Source organism: Salvelinus fontinalis, chromosome 21 (genome assembly GCF_029448725.1).
Source record: "Salvelinus fontinalis isolate EN_2023a chromosome 21, ASM2944872v1, whole genome shotgun sequence".
NCBI classification, from domain to species: Eukaryota; Metazoa; Chordata; class Actinopteri; order Salmoniformes; family Salmonidae; genus Salvelinus; species Salvelinus fontinalis.
In genome coordinates, this window is record NC_074685.1 from 51,611,809 (window position 1) to 51,631,775 (window position 19,967).

Sequence of the window (19,967 nt, forward strand, 5' to 3'; positions counted from 1 at the left end):
GCTCTGGTGAATGATAACTGTGCTGCATATTTAGGACCCTACCCCCTGAGAACTACACTGTTCAGGATATGGTTTTATTGGTATTGTGACTCATGAGCCATCTGTGTGTTGATCTAGTATTAGCTGCATCTCAAGGGTTTGTTTCTTTTGCTGCCCATTCACATTTGACATATTCCGCTAATATATAGCAAACAAGAGGATCCAATCGCATTTGATTACTTCCTCACTGAGCTTGAACAGCCTCTCCTTTTTCTCGTCATCAGAGTTTCAGAGGAGGAAAGGGAGGACCATCCTCCTCAGTGAATTTCATACTTTTTAAAATTTTAAAACATTTAAAAAGTTATCTTTTTTAGATAAACTATACCAAATATAGTCACGTCACCAAATAATTTATTAAAACACACTATTTTGCAAAGAAGGTCTACAGTAGCCTCAATAGCACTCTGTAGGGTAGCACCATGGTGTAGCCAGAGGACAGCTAGCTTCTGTCCTCCTTTGAGTACATTGACTTCAATACAAAACCTAGGAGGCTCATGGTTCTCACCTCCTTCCATAGACTTACACAGTAATTATGACAACTTCCGGAGGACGTCCTCCAACCTATCAAAGCTCTCGCAGCGTGAACTGACATGGATCAGAAAAGAATTAATGTAGTGCTGAAAGCATAAGATACAGCTAGCTAGCACTGCAGTGCATAAAATGTGGTGAGTAGTAGAAAATAGTTGAACAGTTTTGAACAAATTAATTGTTTCCTAAATGAAGGAGAAACAGGAGAGAAATATATAGAGAGAGAGATTGTCATTTTTTCCCACTTTCAGTTCCACTTACTTAGCTAGCAAATGCAGCTAGCTAGTTAAGCCTACTGAAACACCCTGCTCAAACAGAGGGTTGCTATGTTAGCTAGCTGGCTATGACTATCCAACACAACACTGGAACTCTTCTAAGTTAAGGTAAGCTTTTGGTTTTACAAATGTATTGCCACTGGGGCACGCCGGTGTAACTGCTTATTGACTGTACACTGTAATGTTACTGCATGCTTGAAGCAGGTTTACTAACACGTTAGTTCTATTAGCTATGACATTACTTTAGCTAATATGGTGTGGCTGTGTGTAGCGGTTTGGCTTGGAAAAGTTTATTCGCCTGGTCACATATGTATTCATTCTGCCAATTCTGTTGAAAATGTTTCTTAAACAGAAGCAAACGGAACAAAACGGGGATAAACGTACCTGAATTTGTCCAATAGAATCTATTGTTTGCAACTGCTGGACTAATGATTACACCCTGTCACGTCCTGACCATAGTTCTTATGTGTTTTGCTTGTTTTAGTGTTGGTCAGGACGTGAGCTGGGTGGGAATTCTATGTTGTGTGTCTAGTTTGTCTGTTTCTGTGTTCGGCCTAATATGGTTCTCAATCAGAGGCAGCTGTCAATCGTTGTCCCTGATTGAGAATCATATATAGGTGGCTTGTTTTGTGTTGGGGATTTGTGGGTGGTTGTTTCCTGTGTCAGTGTTTGTGCCACACGGGACTGTGACGGTTAGTACGTTTGTTATTTTGTATAGTGTCTTGTATTCGTGTATATTAAATCATGGAAACTTACCACGCTGCACATTGGTCCTCCGATCCTTCTCGCCTCTCCTCGTCCGAGGAGGAGGAAGAGCTAGACTGCCGTTACACACCCACTATCAGCTAGATACAGGCAATAGTGTGTAAGGCAGTATTGAATGTCACTGTCTGTCCATGTGTCACTGTCTGACACATCAAATTTGTATATTGACCTGTGTGCACCTACGTTGTAAACTTTCATTCATAGGCTAGGTTGTAGCAACCCCATGATGGGTATAGCGAAAATTTGAGTATCATGTGGTAGCCTAAACCTATTCCTGTTTCTTTTAACTGGGTGAATGGAATATGAATGACAGTCATCCAATATGCTGTAATAGAAATAAGGCCATGCCCATGAAAATAATTTGGCACTGAAACTGCACTGACCACCACTGCTCTCCAGGTGCTCCAGTGGTTGTGTCCTTCCCTCATTTCTACTTGGGCGAAGAGAAGTACACTAACGCCATTGAAGGACTGAGTCCTGTGAGAGAGCACCACCAGACCTACCTGGACCTGAACCCGGTACATTACCCTCTAGTGTTCACTTCTCTGGGGGTCTGCCCTAGAGTAGAATATATAATCTACTTTAAAAAGCATTGTTGCACCACCTAGTGTTACATTTGTGGAATAGAGAATCGCACCAACTGTAAAATATTAAACACTGTTCCCAACCTACCAGCCTATATTTATTCATGTTTAACCTAGACATAAATCATGCATCTAGTACATTGAGCGTTACACTTGCAGTTCACATTGCTCATCAAAAGTGTGTATGTGTTATTCTACACTTCCAGACCACTGGTCTTCCTGTCCGTGCCAGTAAGAAGGCTCAGATCAATATCCTCATCAACAGAATCTCTGGCTTCCCGTGAGATATCACAAATCCACAACCACAACCCAAGTTCAAATAGCTAAAGGCTTTTATAATCTTTGTTTCTATATGATTTCCTTCCATTGTTTAATGATTTCTATTTCACAACCACCAAGTTCTACTAGTGATATACTCTTTATTATTTATATATTATTTCCTTTCTTTGTTGAATGATTTTCTTACAATCTCTTCTCCTTCACAGGAAAACCAAATACCTGAATGAGACTATCTTCCCTGTCATGTTTATCAATGAGGTAACATCACATCGACTACACAAAAACATACAACTTTGGGAGAATATAACATTTAATTTCAGAAAATAATGTTTTATCTGAGCATTGATCGCAAATTTGCAATGACAACTTTGTCCTGTTCGATTTTACTGTATCCCTTTACAGGGTGCTGTGCTGTGAGTGACACCCCCAGATAGTACGGTCGTGGTGAAAAATTTTGAGAATGACACAAATAGTAATTTTCACAAAGTCTGCTGCCTCAGTGTCTTTAGATATTTTGTTGTTACTATGGAATATTGGAGTATAATTATAAGCATTTCATAAGTGTCAAAGGCTTTTATTAACAATTACATGAAGTTGATGCAGAGAGTCAATATTTGCAGTGTTGACCCTTCTTTTTCAAGACCTCTGCAATCCGCCCTGGCATGCTATCAATTAACTTCTGGGCCACATCCTGACTGATGGCAGCCCATTCTTGCATAATCAATGCTTGGACTTTGTCAGAATTTGTGGGGTTTTGTTTGTCTCTTGAGGATTGACCACAAGTTCTCAATGGGATTAAGGTCTGGGGACTTTCCTGACCATGGACCAAAAATATCGATGTTTTGTTCCCCGAAGCACTCAGTTATCACTTTTGCCTTATGGCAAGGTGCTCCATCATGCTGGAAAAGGCAGTATTTGTCACCAAACTGTTCCTGGATGGTTGGGAGAAGTTGCTCTCGGAGAATGTGTTGGTACCATTCTTTATTCATGGATGTGTTCTTAGGCAAAATTGTGAGTGAGCCCACTCCCTTGGCAGAGAAATAACCCCACACATGAATGGTCTCAGGATGCTTTACATTTGGCATGACACAGGACTGATGGTAGCGCTCACCTTGTCTTTTCCGCTTTTTCCAGATGCTCCAAACAATCGGAAAGGGGATTCATCAAAGAAAATGACTTTCCCCAGTCCTCAGCAGTCCAATCCCTGTACCTTTTGCAGAATATCAGTCTGTCCCAATGTTTTTCCTGGAGAGAAGTGACTTCTTTGCTGCCCTTCTTGACACCAGGCCATCCTCCAAAAGTATTTGCCTCACTGTGCATGCAGATGCACTCACACCTGCCTGCTGCCATTCCTGAGCAAGCTCTGTACTGGTGGTGCCCCGATTCCACAGCTGAATCAACTTTAGGAGATGGTCCTGGTGCTTTCTGGACTTTCTTGGGCGCCCTGAAGCCTTCTTCACAACAATTGAACCGCTCTCCTTGAATTTCTTGATGATCCGATAAATGGTTGATTTAGGTGCAATCTTACTGGCAGCAATATCCTTGCCTGTGAAGCCCTTTTTGTGCAAAGCAATGATGACGGCACGTGTTTCCTTGCAGGTAACGATGGTTGACAGAGGAAGAACATTGATTCCAAGCACCACCCTCTTTTTGAAGCTTCCAGTCTGTTATTCAAACTCAATCAGCATGAGAGTGATCTCCAGCCTTGTCCCCGTCAACACTCACACCTGTGTTAACGAGATAATCACTGACATGTCAGCTGGTCCTTTTGTGGCAGGGCTGTGGAAATATATATAATAAGCAGTGGAAATATTTTTGGGAGATTCAGTTCATTTGCATGGCAAAGAGGGACTTTGCAATTAATTGCAAATCATCTGATCACTCTTCATGACATTCTGGAGTATATGCAAATTGCCATCATACAAACTGAGGCAGCAGACTTTGTGAAAACAGTGTCTACTCTGTCTGTACTGATATATTATGCACCTTCTTTACCCCCTTCTTCAGACGGTTGTGATAGACGACACTTCTGTTGCGAAGCTCCAAAAGCTGTTGCTGATGGTGACGTTGGTGTCCAACTTCCCTCTCATCATTGTTGGTCTGGGGGTCTTGCTGCTGCTGGTGTTCATCTGCCTCATCGTCTGTGAACGCAAACTGAAGGTACCACTGACCTGTGTGTCTGTGGGAGTGTTGAGGGCCTAGCCGAGGGAGATGTACAGTAAGGTAGAAGCAGAACAACATGTCCTCTAATCAATATACTATAGTTAGGGCCCAGAGTTTTTCCTGATCAAGTCACATGGTCAAGAATAAGTCCTGGGCTCGGTTGGGTAAAACATATGAAGTGTTTCCCTTAAGTAATAATTTCCCCTTACTTAAGGGAATTGTTTAAAGATAAAATATTTGTCCAGTACGAGGCGAGTAATCGCTGTCCTGATATCCAGAAACTATTTTGGGTCATAAGAGACGATGACAGAAACATTATGTACAAAAGTTACAAATAACGCGAAATAACATACACAATTTGTTAGGATGCAGCCATCTTCTCCGGACAACAAATACTGTATCTGAAAGATTAAGAAGATGATCCTGAAAAGCTCTTTTGTCCAATGTCTTGCCACTAATATTGTACTGTGTAACCTCTCTCTCCCTCCTTCCAATCTCCCTCCCTCCCTCCCTCCTCTCCTTCCACTCTCTCTCTCCCTCCTTAAACTCTCTCCATCTATAGATGACAACAAAGGAGGACACATCTTATTCTCCTGTGAGCAACAAGGAGGGTGACGAAAAAAATGTCAGCACCTACATTGGCATGACTCCTACTATTGAAAAGTCTTGAGGAGGGAATGGGACGTTTTTTGTTGTTGAGATTCAAAGATCTACTGTGTGTGAGTTGCTGTTCAGAGTTGAATTGTTGCCTCTCTGTGCCTCAAAGTTATAGTCTTGATCAATGTGACACTAGTAACACTATTATTGTGATATCTCCCCATTTGTTTGTTTGTTTGGATCTCGTTTAACCCACAATGGAGGCTGTTCTTCCAAGAGTCCCTGTAATATTGGTTGATAATACACGTGACCCTTTGACCTGCTGTTTCAGACATTCTCTAAAAGTTAAACTGTTTGATACCTGTTATTCACTTCTAATCTCATTGTAATATAATGTAAATAAAAATACAGTCTCCTGTAACAAAAATATGCATCCTTCCTTCTGCCCCTGATTGAATGGATGAAAACAGTATGGTGGAGGGCTAAGTAAAGCCAACGCTATATTGCATGATTAGAGATGGCAAGGGAAGGGAACATGTTTTTTGAATCCAGCTGATAACTATGGTCCAGTTTCCCAGACACAGATCAAGCCTAGTCCTTCTCAATGGATAATCTCCATCGAAATAGCTTTTTAGTCCAGGACCAAGCTTAATCTTTGTCTGGGAAACCGGCCCTACTCCATGTGTGTGTCCTAAAGGTGTATGTATACTCATTCAGGTACTATGCTAGGAACTATGCCCCTTGTGCATCATGGGATGGATTAAAATGTAGTATAATTCTCTACCCATAAGTGTCAAAGAAGGTCAGGCAGGTTCAGGGTCAGGGCAGAATGGTCAAAACCGGGAAAACTAGAAAACAGGAACTAGGAACAGACAGGAGCAAGGGGGAAAACCGCTGGTAGGCTTGATGAACAAAACGAACTGGCAACAGACTAACGAGAACACAGGTATAAATACACTGGGGATAATGGGGAAGATGGGCGACACCTGGAGTGGGGTGGAGACAAGCACAAAGACAGGTGAAACAGACCAGGGTGTGACAGAACTAGGTAGAGGTTCAGATCTCCTGGAGAGTTACCCTCCTGTAGCTTATCAACCAGCTCGGAGCACTAGATTACGGTTGGAGAAAACCTACAAGATGGTAACTCTCCAGGAGAGACCTTTATCAGATCATTCTGGATCTTGTGTTGAGTCTGCTGATTCCATCTCGATCTGGTCATCCTCATCGTGGTACTCCAGCCCTCTGGGGCCTGATTGATGTCACACTTTTTCCCCAGCCCCAGGTAACACATCTGATTAAACAAATTGCATTCCGAGGCCAATCTCTATGATAAGACTGTCACCATGATCACCTGAATAACATAAATAGTGTCACAATAATTTTGTTTGCAAACTGCCGTAACACTGAAACTTCTTAAAAACTAAGTAATGCTCTCATATCTAACCTAAATGCTTGTGGTTGGCTAAGAAAGAAAACATGTAGACGTAGCATACACTCATTGAAGTAAAGTCAATGTGTTCACAAAGTTGGATCATGTCTACATACGGTAGCCAGCGAGAGGTGAGGTGGGGAATGTGATTAGTCTAAATAGAACAGCATTTCTAAATTCTGGTCCTTAGGGACCCAAAGGGGTGCACATTCCCTCCCCCCTAACACTACATAGCTGATTCAAATGATAAACGTATCATCAAATGTTGATGATTTGCATCAGGTGCATAGTGCTAATGCAAAAACATCCCCACTATCCCTGTCCCACACTGGGCTCAAACCATTGATTCTCTGCTCACAAACACATGTGACTGTCCTCCTTGACAACGTACCAACGGTTTGAGCCACCCAAAAGTTCCCAATTGGTTGGATTCATCCACTACATTTCAAACTAGCTGTGGAGTGAGCTTACAGCATGTTCTTAACTCTGTTACACATTTGTATGTTATCATGTATTAGTCCATGTCTGTGATTCCTCTTATGACCCACCTGCCCTCGGCACTACTCATTCATGTCTCCTCGCTCTCAAAGACCACGCTACTGTACTTGCTGTACTCCTCAGTCTTGCCTTCATTGTTCTTCAGTGAGACGAGGTGGTGGTATTGGGGGAGTTGCCCTCGGTCTCATTCATCCGAGGCAGGCCTCTCCAGAGGAACACTGAGGGGGGACAGAGGGATACATGTGAAGGAGAGACAATTGACATGGTCTTATCAGTAAGGTATACCAGTATAAATACAGGTATTCTGTTTAGAAATGGGGTGCTTTCGAGGCAAATAATGCATTACTGAACCTTCTAAAAAGAGATTTAGGAGCCATTGAGACATGAGAGGAGGATACTTACGTGAGAGGGAGAAAAGGGTGAAAGAGAAAGAAAGGGGATGGAGAGAGAGGGGGGGAATGAGAGATCAGGACATGACAGAAATGATCAGTGAAAGAAAGACCACCCACATCCACACACACCCTACTAGTAACAGCCTACCTCATTATCGGTGATGTCCTCTTCTTGTCCTTCTCCTGTGATTGGTCAAAGCTAGACTCCCTCTCTTCCATGTAGCAAGGGGTGAAGTGGGTCACCTCCTCCAGAATCTTATCAAAGTGGGGATCGCACCTGGGTTTTTTGCATTGGCCAGAGATTGTCTATGTACGTGGGTGTGTGTAATAAAGTCAGGTTTCCAGTAGAACATCATGTTATTACAATAAGTCACAAAAAAAGTATTCTATACTTACTTTGTACTGTATTTTCAAATGTGTTGGTGGATTAAAGGGGGATATCCTTGATCTAGAAAATTAGAGGTTTTGTATTTTTTTACATAATGTAATGAAACAGCGGGGAGCAGGTCTCGAACCCTCGACCTCGACCTTCGAGCCCGAGGTATTTTTTTTGAAGTAAACAGTTTTTTTAGTCAAATAAATGCATTTTCTGAACACTCCACAACATTAAGTACATATTAAGCCTTCAAGAAAACATATTTTCCCACCTCAGACTCCTCAAAAGTCCTCAATTGGCAGCTTCATTAAATGTTACCCACAAAACACCAGTCTCAACGTCAACAGTGAAGAGGCAAATCCAGGATGCTGGCCTTCTAGGCAGAGTTCCTCTGTCCGGTGTCTGTGTTCTTCTGCCCATCTTAATCTTTTTATTGGCCAGTCTGAGATATGTATTTTTCTTTGCAACTCTGCCTAGAAGGACAGCATCTCGGAGTCGCCTCTTCACTGTTGACGTTGAGACTGGTGTTTTGCGGGTACTATTTAATGAAGCTGCCAGTTGAGGACTTGTGAGGCATCTGTTTCTCAAACTAGACACTCTAATGTACTTGTCCTCTTGCTCAGTTGTGCACCGGGGCCTCCCACTCCTATTTCTATTCTGGTTAAAGCAAGTTTGCGCTGTTCTGTGAAGGGAGTAGTACACAGCATTGTACAAGATCTTCAGTTTCTTGGCAATTTCTCGCATGGAATAGCCTTCATTTCTCAGAACAAGAATAGAATGACGAATTTCAGAAGGAAGTTCTTTGTTTCTGGCCATTTTGAGCCTGTAATCGAGCCCACAAATGCTGATGCTCCATATACTCAACTAGTCTAAAGAAGGCCAGTTTTATTGCTTCTTTAATCAGGACAACAGTTTTCAGCTGTGCTAACATAATTGCAAAAGGGTTTTCTAATGATCAATTAGCCACTTTAAAATGATAAACTTGGATTAGCTAATACAATGTGCCATTGGAACATAGGAGTGATGGTTGCTGATAATGGGCCTCTGTACGTCTATGTAGATATTCCATTAAAAATCAGCCGTTTACATCTACAATAGGCATTTACAACATTAACAATGTCTACACGTATATCTGATCAATTTCATATTATTTTAATGGACAAAAAATGTGCTTTTCTTTCAAAAACAAGGACATTTCGAAGTGACCGCAAACTTTGAACGGTAGTGTATATATTCTTATTACGTTTTGTGCATTAGGTAGTTGTGGAATTGTTAGATTACATGTTAGATATTGCTGCACTGTTGGAACTAGAAGCACAAGCATTTCACTACACTTGCAATAACATCTGCTAACCATGTGTATGTGACCAATATAATTGATTTGATCATATTCCACTACACACCACTGCCCAAGAAGCACTGGATTTCATCCACAGGTTGTGGATTTTTTCATTCATTCACCTTCTTCCTGAAACTGAAACTGTGTGTTAACCTGTCTAGGATCAGCGTGCCGCTAGCGGCACTCCCCCCCCCCCCCCACTGAAAAACCAGTGCCGCGAAATTCAAAAAAAATATTTTTTTAAAATATTTAACTTTCACACATTAAAGTCCAATACAGCTAATGAAAGACACAGATCTTATGAATCCAGTCAACATTTCCGATTTTTAAAATGTTTTACAGGGAAGACACAATATGTAAAGATGTACATCTATTACCTAAAAACACATTAGCATATTCCACCATCTTTTATTTGTCCACCAACACCAGTAGCCATCACCAATTCGGCTAAACTAAGATATTTATAGCCTCTAACCAACAAAAAAACTCATTAGATGACAGTCTGATAACATATTTATGGTATGGGATAGGTTTTGTTAGAAAAAAGTGCATATTTCAGGTAGATGGCATAGTTTACAATTGCACCCACCATCACAAATGGACTAGAATAATTACAATGAGCAACGTGTTTACCTAACTACTAATCATCAAACATTTCGTAAAAATACACAGCATACACGAATCGAAAGACACAGATCCTGTGAATACAGACAATATTTCAGATTTTCTAAGTGTCTTACAGCGAAAACACAATAAATCGTTATATTAGCTTAGCACATAGCAATTAGCAGCCCAGCATTGATTCTAGCCAAAGTGAGCGATAAAAGTCAACATCGCCAAAAGATATTAATTTTTTCACTAACCTTCTCAGAATTCTTCCGATGACACTCCTGTAACATCACATTACAACATGCATATACAGTTTGATCGAAAATGTTTATATTTAGCCACCAAAATCATGGTTAGACAATGTGAAATGTAGACAAGCTGGTAAAGAAAACGTCCTTGCGCCACTTAGACAGTGATCTACTCTTATACATAAATACTCATAAACGTGACTAAAAAATATAGGGTGGACAGGGATTGATAGACAATTTAATTCTTAATACAATTGCGTTATTACATTTTTTAATTTATCCTTACTTTTCAATACAGTTTGCGCCAAGCGAAGCTACGTCAAAAAACATGGCGTCCTAAGCCACTAAAATGTTTCGACAGAAACACGATTTATCATAATAAAAATGTCCTACCTTGAGCTGTTCTTCCATCAGTATCTTGGGCAAAGGATCCTTTCTTGGGAGAAATCGTCTTTTGGTGGAAAGCTGTCCTCTTGCCATGTGGAAATGTCAACTACGTTCGGGATGAACTGAAAAGCGTGACCAACTTTTCACATCGTTGCAAAAATAAATGTCCCAAAATCGCACTAAACGGATATAAATTGCTATAAAACGCTTTAAATTAACTACTTTGTGATGTTTGTAACTCCTATAACGAGTGAAAAGATGACCGGAGAAATATAACAGGCTAAACTAACGCTTGGAACAGGAGAGGGTCGGTGTCTTCCACGCGCGTTACGCAGCAAGAAAAGACTTGCTAGCTAAAGGTTTTTTTCATTTGTAGGGCCTGTGAACGAGCAATCGAGCCCGTTGGAATCGTCATCACGTAAAGGCATCCAGGGGAAGACGTAAGAAGTGTCCGTATAGTCATAGCAACGACAGTGCCCGTTTAAATGACTTCAGAAAAGTGGCCAACGTTTCTCAAATCTGACTCCATGTCAGGGAAATTGCTGTAGAATGGGCTCTGTTCCACTTAGAGACAAAATTTCAACTCCTATAGAAACTATAGACTGTTTTCTATCCAATAATAATAATAATATGCATATTGTACGATCAAGGATTTTGTGGGAAGCCGTTTAAAAAATTAGCCACATTAGCATAAATAGTCTAAACAGCGCCCCCATCCCCAACAGGTTAAAGCATGTACAGTTTATGTCCTTCTTTGTTGAACAAAGGCATCACGAGACATCAGCTCACCAGGAGCAAGGGTGATGACCTGGTGTATTCTTATGGTGGAGGGCATCGCTTTTATTGGGCTTGCCATCATCTCCATTGTACCTTCAACATCGGCACTCTTCACAAAGAACAGCTTCACTGCCGTGTTAGTCTCATGGAGGGCTTTGTAAAGCTCCAGTGCATCACTGATATCACTGCCCTTAGCCACCAACCTGTCTGCCGTTGTCTTCAAAGTTCCTCCCACACCATCAGGAAATGTTGAGGCAGGGAAAAATAAAAAGATCATCGATTTAAGCGAGAGAAACCAGCGTCAGAAGCGTAAACAGTGGAGAACAACATACTAAAGCAGCAAGGAGAGGAAAGCTGCATTGAGGAACTGGAACTTTTTTCAAGCCATGGAAAAGTAGCTCAAGATGGCCATTCACGTCACTCAAATGTAATATTAATTTCTTTAAAAGAAGGAGACTAGACTGATAATTCCATCAAATTCCTACAGAGAATGATTGTTAAATGAATCCCATCCATATCTCACAAGGTTGAGATAGAAAGAGCCCTGGGACCTGGAACTAGTAATGCTTCAGACAGACCGAGGACACTGATCTTCAAGTTCCTCTCGTACAACGAGTGCTGAGCCATTCTATCATTGGCAAAATTAGCGTTATGACAATATCTTTAATTAAATCATTCAAAAACCTTTATTAATGCAATTGCAGACAGAAGTTGACAATCAGGAACATAGCACGAATGTTTCCGAGTAAGTTCTGCATCAAACAAAAGGGCTCAAGTGGTTTTCTTAAACCCTAAGTCTAGCCCTGGTGATGTCACTACCTACGTCATGACCTTTTTACTCCTGAGACCAAAACCATGCCTACCAAGTGTCACTGCCGTTGAAAGAACTTGAATCAAAGCGCAGCGTGGGGAGCGTACATATTCCCTTCCATTAGGTGATGACGCCGACAAAACAATAAACAATACCAAACAACCGTGACGCTTAAGGCTAAGTGCCACAAACAAAGTTAACTTCCCACAAAGGCTGGTGGGAAAAAGGGCTACCTAAGTATGGTTCTCAATCAGAGAAGACGATAGACAGCTGTCCCTGATTGAGAACCCTACCCGGCCAAAACATAGAAATACAAATAATAGAACGGAAGAACATAGAATACCCACCCCAAATCACACCCTGATCAAACCAAATAGAGACATAAAAAGGATCTCTAAGGTCAGGGCGTGACACTAAGCTATATAAACAATGACTTTTAGTTTTATCTAAAAACTTAGCAGTAAACATCCACTCACCAAAGTTGATTTATTGTGGAATGTTTGACTAGTCTTATCTCCTTCACTCCCTTGCAAAGTTCTGTCTCAGTCACATATTTCTAAGAGGGGTCTTTTTATAATAGGCAGAGAGAGAGAGAACTAGAAAACAACTGTGGAACAATTCTAAATCTGTAGTTTAGGACCCTATAAATGTAAGGAGGGAGGGGTCTTATAACCCCTCCCCTTCTATCAATACAACATAACTATAATCAATTATTCTAATACATCAAACATTTTGGTACAACCCTTATCATGACCCCTAGGTGAACCCGACATTTCCCCCTTTGAGACTAATTAGTCTCACAGCTTCAATCATAATATTCTCCTCTGAAATCAAATAGATTAGGCAAATCCCCCGGATCCATTTGATCCCAGGGATGGCCTTCTAAAGGGAGAACCAACTCCTGAGATTCCTGGAATGCTGGTGGGAGTGGGTGAGTCTGGCTATGCTCCAATTCCTCTTGTGTCTTGGGTAAAATTACACAAATTTAATAAATAATGGGATTAAGAGAAATCAGAAATGCTCCAGTATCCCCTTCAGTACGATTTGTATCAGATTCCACCAACACCATCATTCCAGCATGTTCATGAGCAGTTACAGTAATTTTCTTACAAGTATAAACAGTAACCAAAATCACCAAACCTCCGACGAGTATAGGAATAAACCATGAAAACAGAGTCAACATAACACTTCCCATCACATTTCCAAATTTAGCATTAAACCAGTCACCAATTTTGTCAAAAACAGATTTTTCAGATTTTGAGAGAGTTTTACTAAGATCAGCAATTGTATCAAATCATTTCAGTCATATTCTCAGAGGAGTCAGGGAGGAGCATAACACAATTTTCAGGATCAATAATACCTAGTACGTTACAGTGTCCTCCTTCCTACGCCAAAAGATCCTCTAAAGTCAACTCATGGCAGCTGACGACTGCTTTCAGATTTTGGACATCTAATGAGAGTTGACTAAATCCTCGGATTGTTAAATTCATATGGGCCTGTAAAGAGTAGGTTCAATTGTTTACCCACTTTCCTAGGACAGTCACACCCCAATAGGGTATGATTGACGTACCAAAAATCTCACCCGGGTGTAGGACATGACAATAGACTTCCTGATTGTCTGGGATGAGTCGATTGGCGCGCTTCAGTACCCCAGAGTTGGTTTTACCTGCCTCATTGAAAAGATCGGTGACCAGAATTCTTAACATGTACAGTGGGGCAAAAACGTAGCTAGTCAGCCACCAATTGTGCAAGTTCTCCCACTTAAAAAGATGAGAGAGGCCTGTAATTTTCATCACAGGTACACTTCAACTATGACAGACAAAATGAGAAAAAAAATCCAGAAAATCACATTGTAGGATTTTTAATGAATTTATTTGCAAATTATGGTGTATTTGGTCACCTACAAACAAGCAAGATTTCTGGCTCTCACAGACCTGTAACTTCTTCTTTAACTTCTTATGGCTGCAAGCCCGAAGCCGGGCACAATATGACAACAGCCACTTCAAGTGCAGTGCGCGAAATTCAAAATATTTTTTTTTGAAATATTTAACTTTCACACATTAACAAGTCCAATACAGCATTTGAAAGATAAACATCTTGTGAATCCAGCCAACATGTCCGATTTTTAAAATGTTTACAGCGAAAACACCACATATATTTATGTTAGCTCACCACCAAATACAAAAAAGGACAGACATTTTTCACAGCACAGGTAGCATGCACAAAACCAACCTAACTAACCAAGAACCAACCTAACTAACCAAGAAACAACTACATCAGATGACAGTCTTATAAAATGTTATTCAATAAATCTATATTTTGTTTGAAAAATGTGCATATTTGAGCTATAAATCAGTTTTACATTGCAGCTACCATCACAGCTACCGTCAGAAATGGCACCGAAGTAGCCAGAGTAATTACAGACACCAACGTCAAATACCTAAATACTCATCATAAAACATTTCTGAAAAATACATGGTGTACAGCAAATGAAAGACTTGTGATTCCAGCCAATATTTCCGATTTCTTAAGTGTTTTACAGCGAAAACACAATATAGCATTATATTAGCTTACCACAATAGCCAGAAACACAAGCCATTCCCCAGCAGCAAAAGATAGCGATCGTAACAAACCAGCAAAAGATATAACATTTTTGACTAACCTTGATAAGCTTCATCAGATGACAGTCCTATAACATCAGGTTATACATACACTTATGTTTTGTTCGAAAATGTGCATATTTAGAGCTGAAATCAGTGGTTATACATTGTGCTAAAGTAGCATCTTTTTCCCACAACGTCCGGATATTTTTCTGGCACTCACATATTCTGACCAAATAACTATCCATAAACATAACTAAAAAATACATGTTGTATAGGAAATGATAGATACACTAGTTCTTAACCTGTTTGGGCTACAGGGGCAGTATTGAGTAGCCGGATAAAAGGTGCTCATTTCAAACGGCCTCGTACTCAATTCTTGCTCGTACAATATGCATATAATTATTACTATTGGATAGAAAACACTCTCTAGTTTCTAAAACCGTTTGAAATATATCTGTGAGTAAAACAGAACTCCTTTTGCAGCAAACTTCCTGACAGGAAGTGGAAAATCTGTAATCGATGCTCTCTTCTAGGGGCTGCCTATTAAAGTCCTGGGTGTCAAGAGGCTGTGAGAGAAGAAATTAGGTGATTATCTTGGTCTGAGATGGAACACATCATCTTGGAATGACGTGTCCCCCATTTTCGGTACTCTGAAGAGCGCGAGCTGGACAGTGGGATTGCCTTTTGTTTAGCTGCCGTTATAGGCGACTACAATCTCCAGCTTTGATTTTATTTGATACATGTCACCATATCATCGTAAAGTATGTTTTTTCAATATAGTTTCATCAGATTATTGACATTTTTTCGGGAGTTTTGCCGTGTTCCGTTGTCTTCCGTTTGTTGGCATGGAGAGTGTCGTGCCACCCGGCTAGCGCGCTTGCTAAATGAAGAGGGAAAGTTGCCGTTCTGAATCCAAACAACGACTGTTCTGGACAAAGGACACCTTGTCCAACATTCTGATGAAAGATCAGCAAAAGTAAGACCCATTTTATGATGTTATTTCATATATCTGTCGTAGTCGCCGGCGCCGGCGCCCAAGTGTTTCTGGCTATTGTGCTAAACTAATATAACGCTACATTTTTTTTCCGCTGTAAAACACTTAATAAATCGGAAATATTGTCTGGAATCACAAGATGCCTGTCTTTCAATTGCTGTACACTATGTATTTTTCAGAAATGTTTTATGATGAGTAATTAGGTATTTGACGTTGGTGCCTGTAAATATTATGGCTGCTTTCGGTGCAATTTCTGACTGTAGCTGCAATGTAAACTATGATTTATACCTGAAATATGCACATTTTTCGAAAAAAAAACACATGCTATACAATAAATGTGTTATCAGACTGTCATCTGATGAGGTTTTTTCTTGGTTAGTGGCTATTTATATCTTTATTTGGCCGAATTTGTGATAGCTACTGATGGAGTCAAAAACTGATGGAGTAATAAAAGTGGAGTCTTTTGCTAACGTGGTTAGCTAATAGATTTACATATTTTGTCTTCCCTGTAAAACATTTTAAAAATCGGACATGTTGGCTGGATTCAGGAGATGTGTACCTTTCATATGCTGTATTGGACTTCTTAATGTGTGAAACTTAAATATTAAAAAAAAATATCTTTTGAATTTCACGCCCTGCACTTGAAGTGGCTGTTGTCATAAATGTACCGACGTCGGGCTTGCACGCCAAACAGGTTAAACATGTTGGGTTATGTTTGTTTCATTGGTTAGTGCATCATAAGAAAGAGGATAGATGTTGGGGTAATTGTACTCTAAACAACATTTTGAAGTCATTGATGTGAAAGCATATAAAGTGGTGAGTTACCTCAAGAGGATGTAGCGTTAATTAGAGATACGCACTTGCCTATCAGGTGACATGTCTATCAGGTGGCAATGGAGGAGATGAACCTCTGAACCTGGGGCCAGAAAGGGGAAGACTGGGTGAAAGCATGAGGAGGCTTTTTAGGGCTTTCATTTTTGTGGAATCCCAGATTCCCAGTCAAAAACGTTTGACATGTTTCTACGAACATTACGGATACTTTTTGGAATTTTTGTCTGCCTTTTAGGACCGGAACGAGGCTGTAGTTTTCTGAACATAACGCGCAACCCAAATGGCGTTTTTTTGTTATAAAAGTAATATTTATCGAACAAAAATAACATTTATTGTGTAACTGGGAGTCTCGTGAGTGCAAACATCCGAAGATTATCAAAGGTAAGCGATTAATTTTATTGCTTTTCTGACTTTCGTGACTATGCTAATTTGTGGCTAGCTGTTCTTACTGTTTTGTCTAGTGATTGATAAACTCACAAACGCTTGGATTGCTTTCGCTGTAAAGCATATTTTCAAATTCTGACACGATAGGTGGATTAACAACAAGCTAAGCTGTGTTTTGGTATATTTCACTTGTGATTTCATGATTATAAATATTTTTAGTAATATTTTTGAATTTGGCGCTCTGCAGTTTAGCGGTTGTTGTTGAAAAATGATCCCGGTACCGGGATCTGTGCGTCAAGTTAAAGTCATCGCCTATTTAATTCCCTGTAATATATGGATCTGTTTGCACTTCCTACGCCTTCCACTAGATGTCAACAGTCAGTAGAACGTGGAATGAAGCTTATGCTGTGTTGTGGGACCAGATGGGAGGTGTTTGAGTCAGTGGTCTGGCAGAGTGCCAATTAACATTAAAAGCACATGATATACCATACAGACAAGTTCAGATAAACATATGTAATAATACCAGCACACATTTCAATCAAGATGCTTTAAGCTTGGTCACTCACTTTCCTCATGATATCGTCATGCTTTCCATTACTTATAGAGACTGAAAAGAATGTTCCGGTTGGAACGTTATTGGATATATATGATAACAACATCCTGAAGATTGATTCTCTACTAAGTTTGACCAGTTTATTCGACTTGTAATATAACTTTTTGAAGTTTTCGTCCGACGCCTGCCTGCATCTGCACGAGCGTTTGGACATGTGTACTACACATGCTAGCAAAATTAGCTAATTGGACATAAGTAATGGACATTATCGAACAAAACAACGATTTATTGTGGAACAGAATCCAGAGTTTTACAGAATCCAGAGTTTAAAGTCTTTACGTTAAGACTTGACTGATTTACACAGGGTTGAATGCAATATTTCTCACAAACTGCAGGTTGGGTATGGCAAAACACTTTTAGGGTGATTTTAACCACTTCCGGTTGCTCCAGGAAGCTTAGAATCGACACAAGTAGACCTCATAGTGGCCTGATGGATTGTTATCAAAGACAGGTTCATAAGGTATTATTAACCCACATAGGCTTCAGGTTGAATTTAGGTTAGCAGGCAATGTATTCCTATGGGGTGAGATGTCATTGTAATCTGTGAGATGAAAAACCCCTGTTTTCACTGTTAAGAGTTAATGCCACACGGTCAAGGTTAGACTTGAACAGATCGGGAGGACCTTAGGAACATTCCTGTGGTTGAATTGTCCTTCTATACCTAACGGTTTCGCCACTGTCCCCCAAAAGCACCTGACATTTTTAAAGCTTTTTTTCACGGTTGCCGAGCGAGCTACGTTGAACTCGGCACTGCTTAGAGATTATGGTAATGCCATTGCAGGCTCTGTTTGTCTTTAAGCTCCATACTGTGTCACTCCATCCCTGCTGTGTGTGTGTGTGTGTGTGTGTGTGTGTGTGTGTGTGTGTGTGTGTGTGTGTGTGTGTGTGTGTGTGTGTGTGTGTGTGTGTGTGTGTGTGTGTGTGTGTGTGTGTGTGTGTGTGTGTGTGTGGGGGGGGGGGCGTGTGTGCGTGTGTGCGTGTGTGTGTGTGTGTGTGTGTGTGTGTGTGTGTGTGTGTGTGTGTGTGTGTGTGTGTGTCTGTGTGTGTGTGTGTGAGATTGTGAGACTTTTTCTTTGACATCTGTTGGGAGAAATGACTGATTTACAGTTCATGAGGTTTGCCACACATATGAAGTTTTGGAAAGATGTGACCTCTTTAACCCTTCGAAACAGCCTTTATGACCCCAATTTAAGGCACTTCCGGTTGACACAGGAAGCTGAAAGTGAACACATATCCTCCTTGGGGTAGGCTCTTACAGAATTATGAGTTTTAAGTCTTTACAATTAAGAACGGACTTATTCACAGAGGGTTGAATGATTGAGTGTTATTTCAGAAAATCACTGAAAATCATAGAAATCACATAGAGTTGCGAAACCCACCAGTTTGTCTGAACTGGATCTGTATTTTATTGAATTTAAAAAAATATATTTCTTTGAACATCACCAATTGTACATTGTACGAATTCTCTTAAATTATGATAGATATATGGCTGGTAATTTTTTCCTTACGCCGTAAGTTCATGTACTATGATGTGAAGCGGTCAAATTAGCGCTCTATTTTCATTTTTGACCTTTAATCCCAGAAAAATGGCCTTAACTCAAAAAGCGTTGAGGCCTCGACACCATCTTGTTTCGGGGCTAACAGCCCATTAGTCCAAATCTATGGACTATAGGTTCAGGAGAAATGGCCATGTCGTGATTGGTGATGTTTTGTACATTTGCAATAAGATTCCATTTGCCATCTGGTGGAATTTACTGGGACAGCGGAAAAATGACCAAAATATGAACATTTTATAAAACGGAAACCGAATGTCCGAGAGACTTCGTTCGATGACTTCCCGGAAGATCTGGCCCCTTTGCACGGCCCACTGCCATCTGCAAATTTTACAAACATTCGCGGACGTCTAGTAAGGGACCGTACATTTGCAACATTGAGTTTCTCATCGATCATAGAGCAAAGGCCGAAAAGTGCCCTTCATGTATGTAAATTAGATATTTATGTATTTCATTTTCAATAAATGTGCAAACATTTCTAAAAACATGTTTTTACTTTGTCGTTATGGGGTATTGTGTGTGGATGGTGTAAGGCAACAAAATGTGGAATAAGTCAAGGGGTATCAATACTTTCTGACTGCAATGTATATTTCTTTCTGCCATGTCTTGCCCTTTATGAGATCCTTCATCCATATATTCAGTATAGAGGCCAGCCATAGTGACTGTGAGGCTTAATCCTAATCCATTTGTGGCTTGTTGTTTTGATTAAGTGGTCACGGGGCTTGGCTGAGAAGACACTTGGCGATATTAACTACCAGCCTATAGCCATGGACTGGACTAGAGAGAGCTATACTACACCTGGAGCATGACTGAGGCCATGTGTGTACCAACCTAGAGGTACCACCCATCATCCCAAAAACAACTGGAACAAGTTGTCTTCTGTTTGAATAAAT

General features: G+C 40.4%; 1 protein-coding gene across 1 annotated transcript in view; it reads left to right on the forward strand.

Annotated features, from left to right (window-relative positions):
* LOC129819095 (lysosome membrane protein 2-like) overlaps positions 1–5,659 on the forward strand; it is a 66,316-nt gene extending 60,657 nt beyond the window's left edge. Inside the window, exons 8-12 of the mRNA XM_055875655.1 lie at positions 2,007–2,125; positions 2,398–2,471; positions 2,677–2,728; positions 4,478–4,630; positions 5,196–5,659. Of these exons, the coding sequence (XP_055731630.1) occupies positions 2,007–2,125; positions 2,398–2,471; positions 2,677–2,728; positions 4,478–4,630; positions 5,196–5,303 (506 nt within the window). The 3' untranslated portion in view covers positions 5,304–5,659. The remainder of the gene's footprint in view (positions 1–2,006; positions 2,126–2,397; positions 2,472–2,676; positions 2,729–4,477; positions 4,631–5,195) is intronic.
* Positions 5,660–19,967: the final 14,308 nt, after the last annotated feature.